The sequence below is a fragment of the Rutidosis leptorrhynchoides genome, chromosome 8 (assembly GCF_046630445.1).
Source record: "Rutidosis leptorrhynchoides isolate AG116_Rl617_1_P2 chromosome 8, CSIRO_AGI_Rlap_v1, whole genome shotgun sequence".
Taxonomy (NCBI): domain Eukaryota; kingdom Viridiplantae; phylum Streptophyta; class Magnoliopsida; order Asterales; family Asteraceae; genus Rutidosis; species Rutidosis leptorrhynchoides.
The window spans coordinates 246,517,215-246,530,520 of record NC_092340.1 but is presented as its reverse complement, the minus strand read 5'-3'; the positions used below and the strand labels follow the sequence as shown (position 1 = coordinate 246,530,520).

At 31.6% G+C, this 13,306-nt stretch overlaps 1 protein-coding gene across 1 annotated transcript; it reads left to right on the top strand.

Moving 5' to 3' along the window:
• Positions 1–4,882: 4,882 nt before the first annotated feature.
• LOC139864078 (uncharacterized) lies at positions 4,883–5,401 on the top strand. Its single transcript, XM_071852664.1, has one exon. The coding sequence runs from the start codon at positions 4,883–4,885 to the stop codon at positions 5,399–5,401; it is 519 nt and encodes a 172-aa protein (XP_071708765.1).
• Positions 5,402–13,306: the final 7,905 nt, after the last annotated feature.

Below are 13,306 nucleotides of genomic sequence, written 5' to 3'. Positions count from 1 at the left end.
TTGTTAAATAATCCGAATGCGAGATGGATAAATGTGATTAATGCTATTCATGGTCCAAGTATAGGTGGATCAATGCCTTGCGCAAATAATGTTTCTGGAGTATGGAGTAGTAGTAAAAATGTGACGACCCGGATAATTTCAACTAATTTTGAACCAAACTCACGATACGATTTCATAATTCTGACATAATAAGTAAAGTCCGTTATGTTGCATCTCAAAAATTTTGAACTGTTTCATATATTCAATTGACCTTCGACCATTTTCGACGATTCACGAACAACTAATTGTAAATAGATACATATATATTTAAATATATGTATATATAATAATTTGAAATATTATTTAAAATAATATATGATTTAATTGTTGGAAATAAATATGTAAAAGAATATGTGATGTAATGAAAACTATTATTATTATTATTATTATTATTATTATTATTATTATTATATATATATATATATATATATATATATATATATATATATATAATACTTGTAAATATATAAAATTATATTAAATCTATTTGTTTAAAAATATATAATATATTTATTTTAGTAGTTAAACTTGCTATTTAAAACTGTTTATATATAGAAAAAAATATTAAAATAAATGATTTTGAGCTTAAATAGTAAACGATTGTAATACTCGGTTGACATTTCGCTAGTGTTCATATAGATCTAATACGAGTTTAAGAAGATTTAAAATAAAAGTTGAACTGTAAATCGATTACGAAGATTTTAGGTTTGATAAAAATATTTTTACCTTTTTAGATTAAATTTTAGTACTCCGTACATATTATTTGGAACAGAAAATAAATAATTAATGAAACCTTTTTGAACAGGTTTCGTGCAGTTAATGACTGAAATAAATAAATGGATTTAATTTTAATATATGGGATTTTCTGAATTTAATTTATACGTTAACTGTTTAGCAATGGACACGATATAGTCATCCATGATAAACTGTCGGTATGATGAAGCCAATATATGTGGCTGCTTTACTGTACTCAATCCATTACAATCAATTCATCCAACTCATTTATTACTGTGCATATTAAAATTATTAATACTGTTTCCTTTTTAATATTTTATGATTATAATTATAATAACTGTTTTTGTTTTCATCATTTTCTAATCTATTATATATATACATATACTCGACCATATATCCCTGCACTATCTTTCCTCTTACCATCATTGCCTTAATGCTCAATCAAAAGTCATCAAACCTATCACCACACTAGACCATCGGCTGCCACTCTCACCATCAATTATCACCACCTCCACCTCCATTGAACCACAACCCACCATAACCATTGTTCACTTCTGACCATTTGTTTCTTATCGTAGCCTAACACCACCAATACATTGCCATTAACTGCTGCTTGATACTATATTCTGTCTTGTTGGAATCACGAACAACCAACATTAATTACTGCTCATATACTTCTGCTATCTACTACACATGTGCAGCGGCAGTTGCAGCTACTGTGGTGTCTGTTTTATGACCAAACACCACCCAAATAATCACCACGAAACACCATTGACTGTTGCTACTCTCTACTTTCTGCCCCACTAGTTGCTGCTGTAGTACTTTGCTTCTGTTACACCGCCGCTTTCTTCCTTTATGTTTCTGTTTAAAACCATCGATCACAACTCCAACACCACTCCATTAAACCATCAACAACTTCAACTACTGCTGCTGTACGGTTTCTTTTTTTGATAAATCCACCATCTCCATCTTTTTATATATCTCTCTCTCCCACTCCTAGTTTTATTCTACAAATCTTCATTGAAAACCGTTATAGTGAGCTGCTACTTCTGCTGTTATAAGGCTGTTTGATCAGCCAGAACAATCAACCATAACCACCATATCGACACCTACAACCAACCCACAACCCACAACCCACAATCTTTTATCACCATTAACCCATCATCCTCAATCACGTTACAGTTCTAGTTATAACAATCATCACCATCGTAAACTTTTGTTGTGTAATTATCATTTCTTTCTTGCCTTTTATTCGAACAACCCAAACAACATAACAACATCATCTTCAATTGGCTGCTACTGCTGTTGGATTACCGTTACAGAAAACCCAAATCAAACATCCCTTTCATGTATGCTCCTTGAACCCATTACTGTACGTTTGTGTTGTTATTCTGATTGAAAATAAATAATGAAGATGATGAATAGGATGTTTATGATAGTCGATGGTGACCAACTGTTAACATGATAATCGACGATGATGATTAGATGATGAGAGAGGATGGTGATCACATGATGATGATGATGAAGTGATGTCATGGTGATGGTGCCGAGTCAAGATGTCCAGTTCGGTTCCTTTTTCCAATCAAACAAAAAAATTAAAACTGAATCTCTCATGGGCCTTCTAATTGTTAAATGGGTTTTGTATTGGGTTTCAAAATATATATTGATATGTTGGACTAGCCCACTATCTTAGTATTCTTATTATTATGATAATGAGACGATTATGAAGCAAAAATGATGAGATGATCATGTTGATATTCGTTTATGTTGATGATGATAATGATATGAAACGAATATGATTATGATAAGCTTACGATATAGGGTTAAATAACGAAACGTGAGAGTTATTACAAGAAAATAATGGGCGGTTCAATGGTTAGTGGTGTATGTGCTTATTTGAGAGGTCGCAGGTTCGAGCCTGGGACGAGGCAGTTTATTTTTTGAAGCTCTTCCTTTTAATGTATTATTATTATTATTATTATTATTATTATTATTATTATTATTATTATTATTATTATTATTATTATTATTATTATTATTATTATTATTATTATTATTACTGATAGTATTATTATTATTATATAAGTATTACTATTATTATTATTATTATTATTACTATTATTATTATTATTATTATTATTATTATTTTTATTATTATTATTATTATTATTATTATCATATCATTATTATTATATTAAGATAAGTATTATTATTACCATTAACATTATTATCATTATGAATATAAGTATTATTATTATCATGACTATTAAAATTATCATTTTTAAAACTATCATTAGTATTATCATTAGAATTGTCATTATTTTTATCATTATTATCTTTATTATAATTTTTATAAATATTACTATTATTATTAATTTAATGAATATTATAATTATTATTATCATTATTATTATTATTATTATTATTATTATTATTATTATTATTATTATTATTATTATTATTATTATTATTATTATTATTATTATTATTATTATTATTATTTTTAACTTTAAAATTATTATTTTTAACATTATTATCATTACTATCATTTTTACTATTACTAGTATCATTATTATTAAAAGAACTATATTATTATTGTTAACAATATTACTATTAATATTATTATTATTATTACCATAAAAATTGTTATTAAAATACTTATATAAAACATATATAAAAGTGTGTATATATATATATATATATATATATATATATATATATATATATATATATATATATATATATATATATATATATATATAAACAATTGAAATAATATATATTAATATATAACTTGTTCGATTATGATTATATGTGTTAATATAAATAAAATTTATATAGGTTCGTGAATCCGAGGTCAACCCTGCATTGTTTAGTTCCGTCGTATGCATATTTTTACTACAAAATATCGTATCGTGAGTTTCATTTGCTCCCTTTTTAAATGCTTTTGCAATATATATTTTTGGACTGAGAATACAAGCGCTATTTTTATAACTGTTTTACGAAATAGACACAAGTACTTGAAACTACATTCTATGGTTGGATTATTATACCAGATATCACCCTTTTCAGTCTGGTAATCTAAGAATTAGGGAACAGAAACCCTAATTGACGCGAATCCTAAAGATAGATTTATTGGGCCTAACAAACCCATCCGGGTTACAGATGCTTTAGTACTTTGATTTAATCATGTCCGATGAGAGTCCCGGAATGAAGGGGATATTCTAGATGCATTTTGTTAATGTCAGTTACCAGGTGTTTACCATATGAATGATTTTTATACACATGATATGTGTATCATATTTTGTACACGGGTTACGTGTGCGGTTAAATATTTGAAATCTTGTGGTCTATTAAAATGTTGAAATGATTATTATGATAAACCTATGAACTCACCAACCTTTTGGTTGACACTTTTAAGCATGTTTATTCTCAGGTATTAAATAAATCTTCCTCTGTGCATTTGTTCAATTTAAGGATATTAATTGGAGTCATTCATGGCATATTTCAAAAGACATTGCATTCAAGTCGTTTGAATTCAAAAATATTATTATAAAGTCAATGACAGATTAGTCATTCATACTAGGGGAATCATATATCATTTGTATCGAAAGGTTATATTTTGAAATGAGTTTGTCTTTTAAAAGAATGCAATGTTTGTAAAGCTTATCATATAGAGGTCAGTACCTCGCAATGGAACCAGATGTTGATGTATTCGTCTAGATGGATTTGGACGGGCTATCACAAAAAAGGGGTCTATCAAGTAGCTATCTCTCAAGCTATAAATGTTTCTAATTTGTGCATGTGTAGAGGTAATCGTTATGCAGCGAAATTTTGGTATGACCCTTGGTATGAAGGTACTCTGCTAGTTGTGAGTTTCCACGAGTTGTTTAATTTAGAATGTAGTAAGCTTTGCAAAGTGGCAGATCGAGTAAATGTACCGATAGAGAGTTACAGTTGGCACATATTGCTGAGAGGGGGAATTGAATCATTCCAATTTCAGCAATTAATGGATATTATGAATTAGGTTCAGCTGGTAAATGAGTGTGATCAGTGGTGTTGAGATGGGTTCAATTATGGGATTTTTTCGGTTTCGCAAGCGAGAAAAATGATCGACAAAATTGACCAACAAGATCCCTCGCAGCCAACTATATGGTGTAAATACGTATCTATAAAGATTAATGTGTTGATTTGGCGAATGAGGTTACGGCGTCTTACTACTAAGCTCAACCTGTTGGCGAAAGGGATGGAGTTCGATAATGGGTTCTGTTGTGTATGGGCTAATGGACTAGAAGATGACTTGCATTTAATAAAAAAATATGATACTGGCATGGAAATTTGGAGTAAAGTAGCAACCTGGATAAACTTGGATATTCCAGAATGCAACTCGATGGATGGCTTATGGTCATGGGTGGACGGTGTTCTCATAAATGGGAAGCAAAGAACGATTGTTCGGGTGGTTATCTTCTCTACTCTTTGGAATGTTTGGCAGCTTCGAAACAACATTACCTTTAAAGGTTCAAAGTTTCGCAAGTGTCATGTTTTTGATAGCATAGTCATTGATAGTTTTAATTGGTTGTATGCTAGGTTTAAAAAGAGTGGAGTTAATTGGACGGAGTGGTTATAAAGTCCTCTGAATGCTTTGTAATTTCTTTTTTGTTGCCTGTAGCTTCTTGCTAGTCGCTTTTTTATTTAATTTTACTGTCGTTCAATAAAAAAGACCTCATGTGCTCGGAGCATGCCATCAATGTCGGTAACACAGCATGTTGGGTGAGTTTAGATGTAGGTGGTGTAGCACCAACACACAAAACATTCATGGTGTGTTAATCCAAACCGTATGCATTTACAATTTTTAATAAACTAATATCTTTTAAATATCTTCTATTTTTTTCATCCAAAAATCAATTATATTTTGACACATCGTCCAATATGTCACTCAACAAACCACCCAATTACTTTCCATTTTTATCAATACGTCTCTCATGTCACCGTACCGACCAACACGCCAAAAAACTCGTCACCATTATAATAGGTTTAGTTTTGTTGTATAGTTTCTTAATTTTCTAACAAAGAAAAAACGAATAACCATCTACGAACAGATTCAGGGGCAGATGAGTCAATCCGTTAACATTTTCCAGTCTCCAGGTTTTATCCATCAATTTCAAAATCATATGAACCAATTTGGGAGTTGTTTTCCATTTAGTCAAGAAAGTTTCAATAGAAAAACAAGTAAAGTCATAATCACCATATGACAGCTGCTGCTTCCGTGGTCTTTAGACTAGATTACACACTGCTACATGGTGCCAACGTTCAGGTAGTGTCTAAAACTCGCATTGACTGTTTAAAGTCAAAGTCTTGAACTGTTGCTTTAACTAATGGATTTGTTGTTAAAATTAAATTAAAACGGTCTCCAAATGTGTCTATATTTTTTAGTATTTTGATTGTGTTATTTTCGGTTGTCTCCAAATCTATTTGTTTTTTAGTTGTCATTCCTAATAATGCGCATAAACGCATGCGCTATTAATCACATCACACTCAGCTAGCACGTGACTATCGTAACAAACTTAAGTTACTAATAAGACGGCTGTAGTGACCCGAACTTTTCCATTTTATATATATTAAATGAAATTGTTATTTACATGATTAAGTGTTTCCAACATGTTAAGCAATCAAACTTGTTAAGATTTGATTAATTTAAATAAGTTTCATATAGACAATTGACCACCCAAGTTGACCGGTGATTCACGAATGTTAAAACTTGTAAAAACTAAATGATGACATATATATGATTATATATATAGTTACCATGATATTATGATAAGTAAGTATCTCATTAGGTATTTTAACAATGAGTTATATACATAAAATTGAGTTTATTGAATTAAGAAACTCGAAACGATATATATAACGATTATCGTTATAACAACGTCTTACTAGATACATATGAATCATATTAAGATATTGATACACTATGTTTAATCATGATAAATGATAAGTAAACATGTCATTAAGTGTATTAACAATGAACTACATATGTAAAAACAAGACTACTAACTTAATGATTTCGAAACGAGACATATATGTAACGATTATCGTTGTAACAACATTTAACTGTATATATATCATACTAAGATATATTAATATATCATAATATCATGATAATGTAATAATTTAACATCTCTTTAGATATAATAAACAATGGGTTAACAACATTTAACAAGATCGTTAACTTAAAGATTTCAAAACAACATTTACATGTAACGACTAACGATAACTTAACGACTCAGTTAAAATGTATATACATGTAGTGTTTTAATATGTATTCATACACTTTTGAAAGACTTCAAGACACTTATCAAAATACTTCTACTTAACAAAAATGCTTACAATTACATCCTCGTTCAGTTTCATCAACAATTCTACTCGTATGCACCCGTATTCGTACTCGTACAATACATAGATTTTAGATGCATGTACTATTGGTATATACACTCCAATGATCAGCTCTTAGCAGCCCATGCGAGTCACCTAACACATGTGGGAACCATCATTTGGCAACTAGCATGAAATATCTCATAAAATTACAAAAATATTAGTAATCATTCATGACTTATTTACATGTAAACAAAATTACACATCCTTTATATCTAATCCATATACCAACGACCAAAAACACCTACAAACACTTTCATTCTTCAATTTTCTTCATCAAATTGATCTCTCTCAAGTTCTATCTTCAAGTTCTAAGTGTTCTTCATAAATTCTATAAGTTCTAGTTTCATAAAATCAAGAATACTTCCAAGTTTACTAGCTTACTTCCAATCTTGTAAAGTGATCATCCAACCTCAAGAAATCTTTCTTATTTACAGTAAGATATCTTTCTAATACAAGGTAATACTCATATTCAAACTTTGATTCAATTTCTATAACTATAACAATCTTATTTCGAGTGGAAATCTTACTTGAACTTGTTTTCGTGTCATGATTCTGCTTCAAGAACTTTCAAGCCATCCAAGGATCCTTTGAAGCTAGATCTATTTTTTTCCATTTCCAGTAGGTTTATCCACAAAACCTGAGGTAGTAATGATGTTTATAACATCATTCAATTCATATATATATAACTACCTTATTCGAAGGTTTAAACTTGAAATCACTAGAACATAGTTTAGTTAATTCTAAACTTGTTCGCAAACAAAAGTTAATCCTTCTAACTTGACTTTTAAAATCAACTATACACATGTTCTATATCTATATGATATGCTAACTTAATGATTTAAAAGCTGAAAACACGAAAAACACCGTAAAACTGGATATACGCCGTCGTAGTAACACCGCGGGATGTTTTGGGATAGTTAGTTAAAAACTATGATACACTTTGATTTAAAAGTTGTTCTTCTGGGAAAATGATTTTTTTTATGAACATGAAACTATATCCAAAAATCATGATTAAACTCAAAGTGGAAGTATGCTTTCCAAAATGATCATCTAGACGTCGTTCTTTCGACTGAAATGACTACCTTTAAAAAAACGACTTGTAACCTATATTTCCGACTATAAACTTATACTTTTTCTGTATAAATTCATAAACTTAAGTTCAATATGAAACCATATCAATTTGATTCACTCAAAACGGATTTAAAACGAAGAAGTTATGGGTAAAACAAGATTGGATATTTTTACTTGTTGTAGCTACGTGAAAATTGGTAACAAATCTATATTAATCATATCCTAGCTAACTTATATTGTATAATACATATATTCTAATATATTATGTAATCTTGGGATACCATAGACACGTATGCAAATGTTTTGACATATCATATCGACCCATCTATATATATTATTTGGAACAACCATAGACACTCTATATGCAGTAATGTTGGAGTTAGCTATACAGGGTTGAGGTTGATTCCAAAAATATATATACTTTGAGTTGTGATCTAGCCTGAGACGTGTATACACTGGGTCGTGGATTGGGTCAAGATAATATATATCAATTTATTTCTGTACATCTAACTATGGACAACTAGTTGTAGGTTACTAACGAGGACAGCTGACTTAATAAACTTAAAACATTAAAATGTATTATAAATGTTGTAAATATATTTTGAACATACTTTGATATATATGTACATATTTATTATAGGTTCATGAATCGACCAGTGGCCAAGTCTTACTTCCCGACGAAGTAAAATCTGTGAAAGTGAGTTATAGTCCCACTTTTAAAATCTAATATTTTTAGGATGAGAATACATGCAGCTTTATAAATGTTTTACCAAATAGACACAAGTACATGAAACTACTTTCTATGGTTGAACGATCGAAGCCGAATATGCCCCTTTTACTTGGTAACCTAAGAATTAGTAAACCAGTCTATTAATTGACGCGAATCCTAAAGATAGATCTATTGGGCCTAACAAACCCCATCCGTTGTAGCGGATGCTTTAGTTCTTCGAGTTTTTATATCATGTCCGATGGATGTCCCGGAATGATGGGGATATTCTTATATGCATCTTGTTAATGTCGGTTACCAGGTGTTCACCGTATGAATGATTTTTATCGCTATGTATGGGATGTATTGAAATATGAAATCTTGTGGTCTATTATTATGATTTGATAATATTTAGGTTAAACCTATAACTCACCAACATTTTTGTTGACGTTTTAAGCATGTTTATTCGCAGGTGATTATTAAGAGCTTCCGCTGTTGCATACTAAAATAAGGACAAGATTTGGAGTCCATGCTTGTATGATATTATGTAAAACTGCATTCAAGAAACTTATTTTTGATGTAATATATTCATATTATAAACCATTATGTAATGGTCATGTGTAAACGGTATATTTTAGATTATCATTATTTGATAATCTACATAATGCATTTTTAACCTTTATCGATAAAATAAAGGTTATGGTTGTTTTAAAAATGAATGTAGTCTTTGAAAAACGTCTCATATAGAGGTCAAAATCGCGCGACGAAATCAATTAATATGGAACGTTTATAATCGATATGAACGGGACATTTCAGTTGGTATCCGAGCATTGGTCTTAGAGAACCAGAAATTTTCATTAGTGTGTCTTATCGAATTTGTTAGGATACATTAGTGAGTCTGGACTTCGACCGTATTTTCTTTAAAAACGATTGCTTAACACTTTTGTTGGAAACTATATATTATTAACATGTAAATATTATGTGATATATTAACCTCTTAATGTGTTTGATATTGTGTGATAGATGTCTACCACTAGTACAAATCCCATCGATTCACCTAATAATAATGAAGAGTCGAATATATTTTGGGAAGATTCACAAATTCCCTAAGAGAAACCGGAAGAAGAGGAATCGGAAGAGGAGGAACCGGAAGAGGAGGAACCGGAAGAAGAGGAACTGGAATAGGAGGAACCGGAAGAAGAAGACGTTCTGGAGGAAGAAATATTGATACCGATAGTAAATCGATTAAATAAAAGAAAATCCTCAACCAACGGACCAAAGTTAATAATGGTCAATGGTGTTTCCGCTGAGGAAGCAAAATATTTGGAAGATTATCAATTTTTTGATGAATCGGATCCCGATGAGGATTCCGATGATGTTATAGAAATTGCCTTGATCCAATTTAATAAACCGAAAGAAAATAATAAGGGAAAAGGTATAAAAATAGAGAAACCCGATTCCAACCCCGATGAACTTTATATGTATCGGCAACATCCGTATTTCATAAAATGTAACAATGACCCGGGAACCTCTAAACCACCAGGTTTTTCTAAACCATTGTGGAAAACGACGGCTCGTATTAGAGGAACACCATATATTCCTAGAAAATTAGGAAAACGAACCAAGTCCGAAGAAGAAGAAACCAGTGATTCAGATTAGAGGATTGTAATCATGTTGTGTATTATATATATTGTAGTGTGCTTGTACTTTTATGTTCTATGTAAAAATTGCTTGTATTGTTTGTTAATTATCTTTTACGAATCTAATCCTTGTCTATTTTACAGTATAAAAACAAAATGGACGTTAAAGGTAGACAACCGAATATTTTAGAAGACCTACCAGAGGATATGATTGAGGAAATCTTGTCTAGAGTCGGTCAGAATTCATCAGCACATTTAGTTATGGCGAAATTAACTTGTCAAACATTTGAAAGACTTTCCAGAAATGCCTTAGTTTATAAAAGGCTTTCCTTTGATAGGTGGGGTATATCACATTGGGGAGACCGTAAGTTACGCTGTGTTTTCTTTAAAGTGTTAAATGCGGGGAACCCAAATGCAGTTTTACGCTACGGGTTAAGAACCTATTTTGACTCAACATATCGCAACATAGGATTTCGTGAATTAGAAAGACCTTCTAACATGCAACATAAAGAAGCATGTTATACTTACGGGTTAATGATGTTCGCTTCTTACCAAAGTGAGAAAAAGAACATCGGATTGCAGCTTTTAAATAAAACCTTCCCACAAGTGACCGATTCAGTAGTTGGGGTGAGAAACAAGGTTTTTAGATTATTACGGGGCTGTTGGACATTACGAAACCCTCGTCCTTTTGACGACATTACAACATGCTGCCTAGCCATTGGTCATAACGGTTATTTTCCACAAGATCAAGGATGGGAAGTCGTCTTAGTAAAACCTGAATGCATGACTTGTTTCTGGACTTATGAATTACGTGTCTTTATTTCTTTTGCTGAACAACTTGCGTATTAACTAGAATTGCCTTCATAGCTGCCGAGTAGCAAAGTTATTATGTGATATATTTCATCCTATATATATTATAGCGGTATTGTAAGTTTGTAAAATATTGTATAAAGTTGAACGCGAAATATTATTGTAATAAGTTTTTCATATAGAATCGTAGTAGTTGAATTGTATAACAGCTGCTAAGTATGAACTTAACGGGTAGGTACTACCCGAATTAAAAATATAAAATGCTAATATGAAAAAAAGTTTTTATAAATAAGTTCATATTATGCTATGAAATACTATTGACTACTCTTAAATTCTATATGATTAACTCAATTCTTTTGGCTATTTTGAAGGAAATGGCACCGGCGATTCGTCAGAACTTGAACATGAGTAAGGAAGACTTCCGTGTTTTCCTTGCTGCGAACATAGCCGCAGTGCAGGCTGCAATGCAAAATAACAATAACTCTGGATCTAGCAGTGGAACTAATTCCGCAAGAAATCGTGTAGGATGCTCCTACAAAGAATTTACTACCTGCAAACCTTTGGAATTTGATGGAACCGAAGGGCCAATTGGATTGAAATGGTGGACCGAGAAGATTGAATTAGTGTTTGTCATATGTAAGTGTACTGAAGAGGACAAAGTTAAGTACGCTACGCATACCTTCACAGGTACGGCGTTAACGTGGTGGAATACCTATCTCAAGCAGGTAGGACAAGATGCTGCTTACGCACTACCATGGTCAGCATTCAAGCAATTGATAAATGAGCAGTATCGTCCCAGGAACGAGGTCAATAAGCTCAAGGTAGAGCTTAGAGGATTACGAATGCAAGGTTTCGATATCACCACGTACGAACGACGATTCACAGAATTGTGCCTATTGTGTCCCAGAACGTTTGAAGACGAAGAAGAGAAGATCGACGCATTTGTAAAAGGGTTATAGGAAAGAATTTAAGAAGATGTGAGTTCACACGAGCCCGCCTCCATACAAAAGGCAAGTCGAATGGCTCACAAATTAGCGAACCAGATCGAAGGAAGGATTAAAGAGCAGGCGACCGAAGAGGCTAACATGAAACAAGTCAAGAGAAAGTGGGAAGAAACCAATAACAAGAGTCACCAATACAACAACAACAATCACAACCAAAATCGCAACAACTATCCCAATAACCGCAACATCAATCGCAACAACAACTTCAACAAACGTCCCAACAATAACTACAATAACCGTCCCAACAACAACAAAAACAACAAAAACAACAACAGCAACAATAACAATCTCAAGAACAATCTCAATAACAACAATGGCAACAAAAACCAAAAACAGCCATGCCAAAGATGTGAAGAGCATCACCTGGGGTTCTGCACGACATTTTGTAACATGTGTAAAAGAAATGGTCATAGCGCCATGAAACGACCCGACCCAATCCATAGGGACGAATACAATAACATATGATTACATCGCGAGGCATTTGACCTCTATATGATAAGTTTTATAAACATTGCATTCTTTTAAAAAGATATACCATAAATGAATATTTAAAATTCAATGTTTTCGACATCTAATGATTTCTACATATAGACAATCACCGTAAATAACAGTTTACAAGAATACTTCCGTTGACAATGCAGTCAAAATAAATACACGGTGATGATTTTGTGAATGCAATGCTTCCTCGAATAAAACATGTATGACTCCATGCACATGGTTTCTCTAACATATATTCAAACAGCGGAAGACTTCTAGGAACCTGAGAATAAACATGCTTTAAACGTCAACATAAAGTTGGTGAGATATAGGTTTAATGCTAGCAGCGTTATAAATATAGACCACAAGATTTCATATACATAAACGTT

Coding starts and splice junctions, on each gene's coding strand:
- LOC139864078 (XM_071852664.1), top strand. CDS start 4,883: ATGATCGACAAAATTGACCAACAAGATCCCTCGCAGCCAACTATATGG.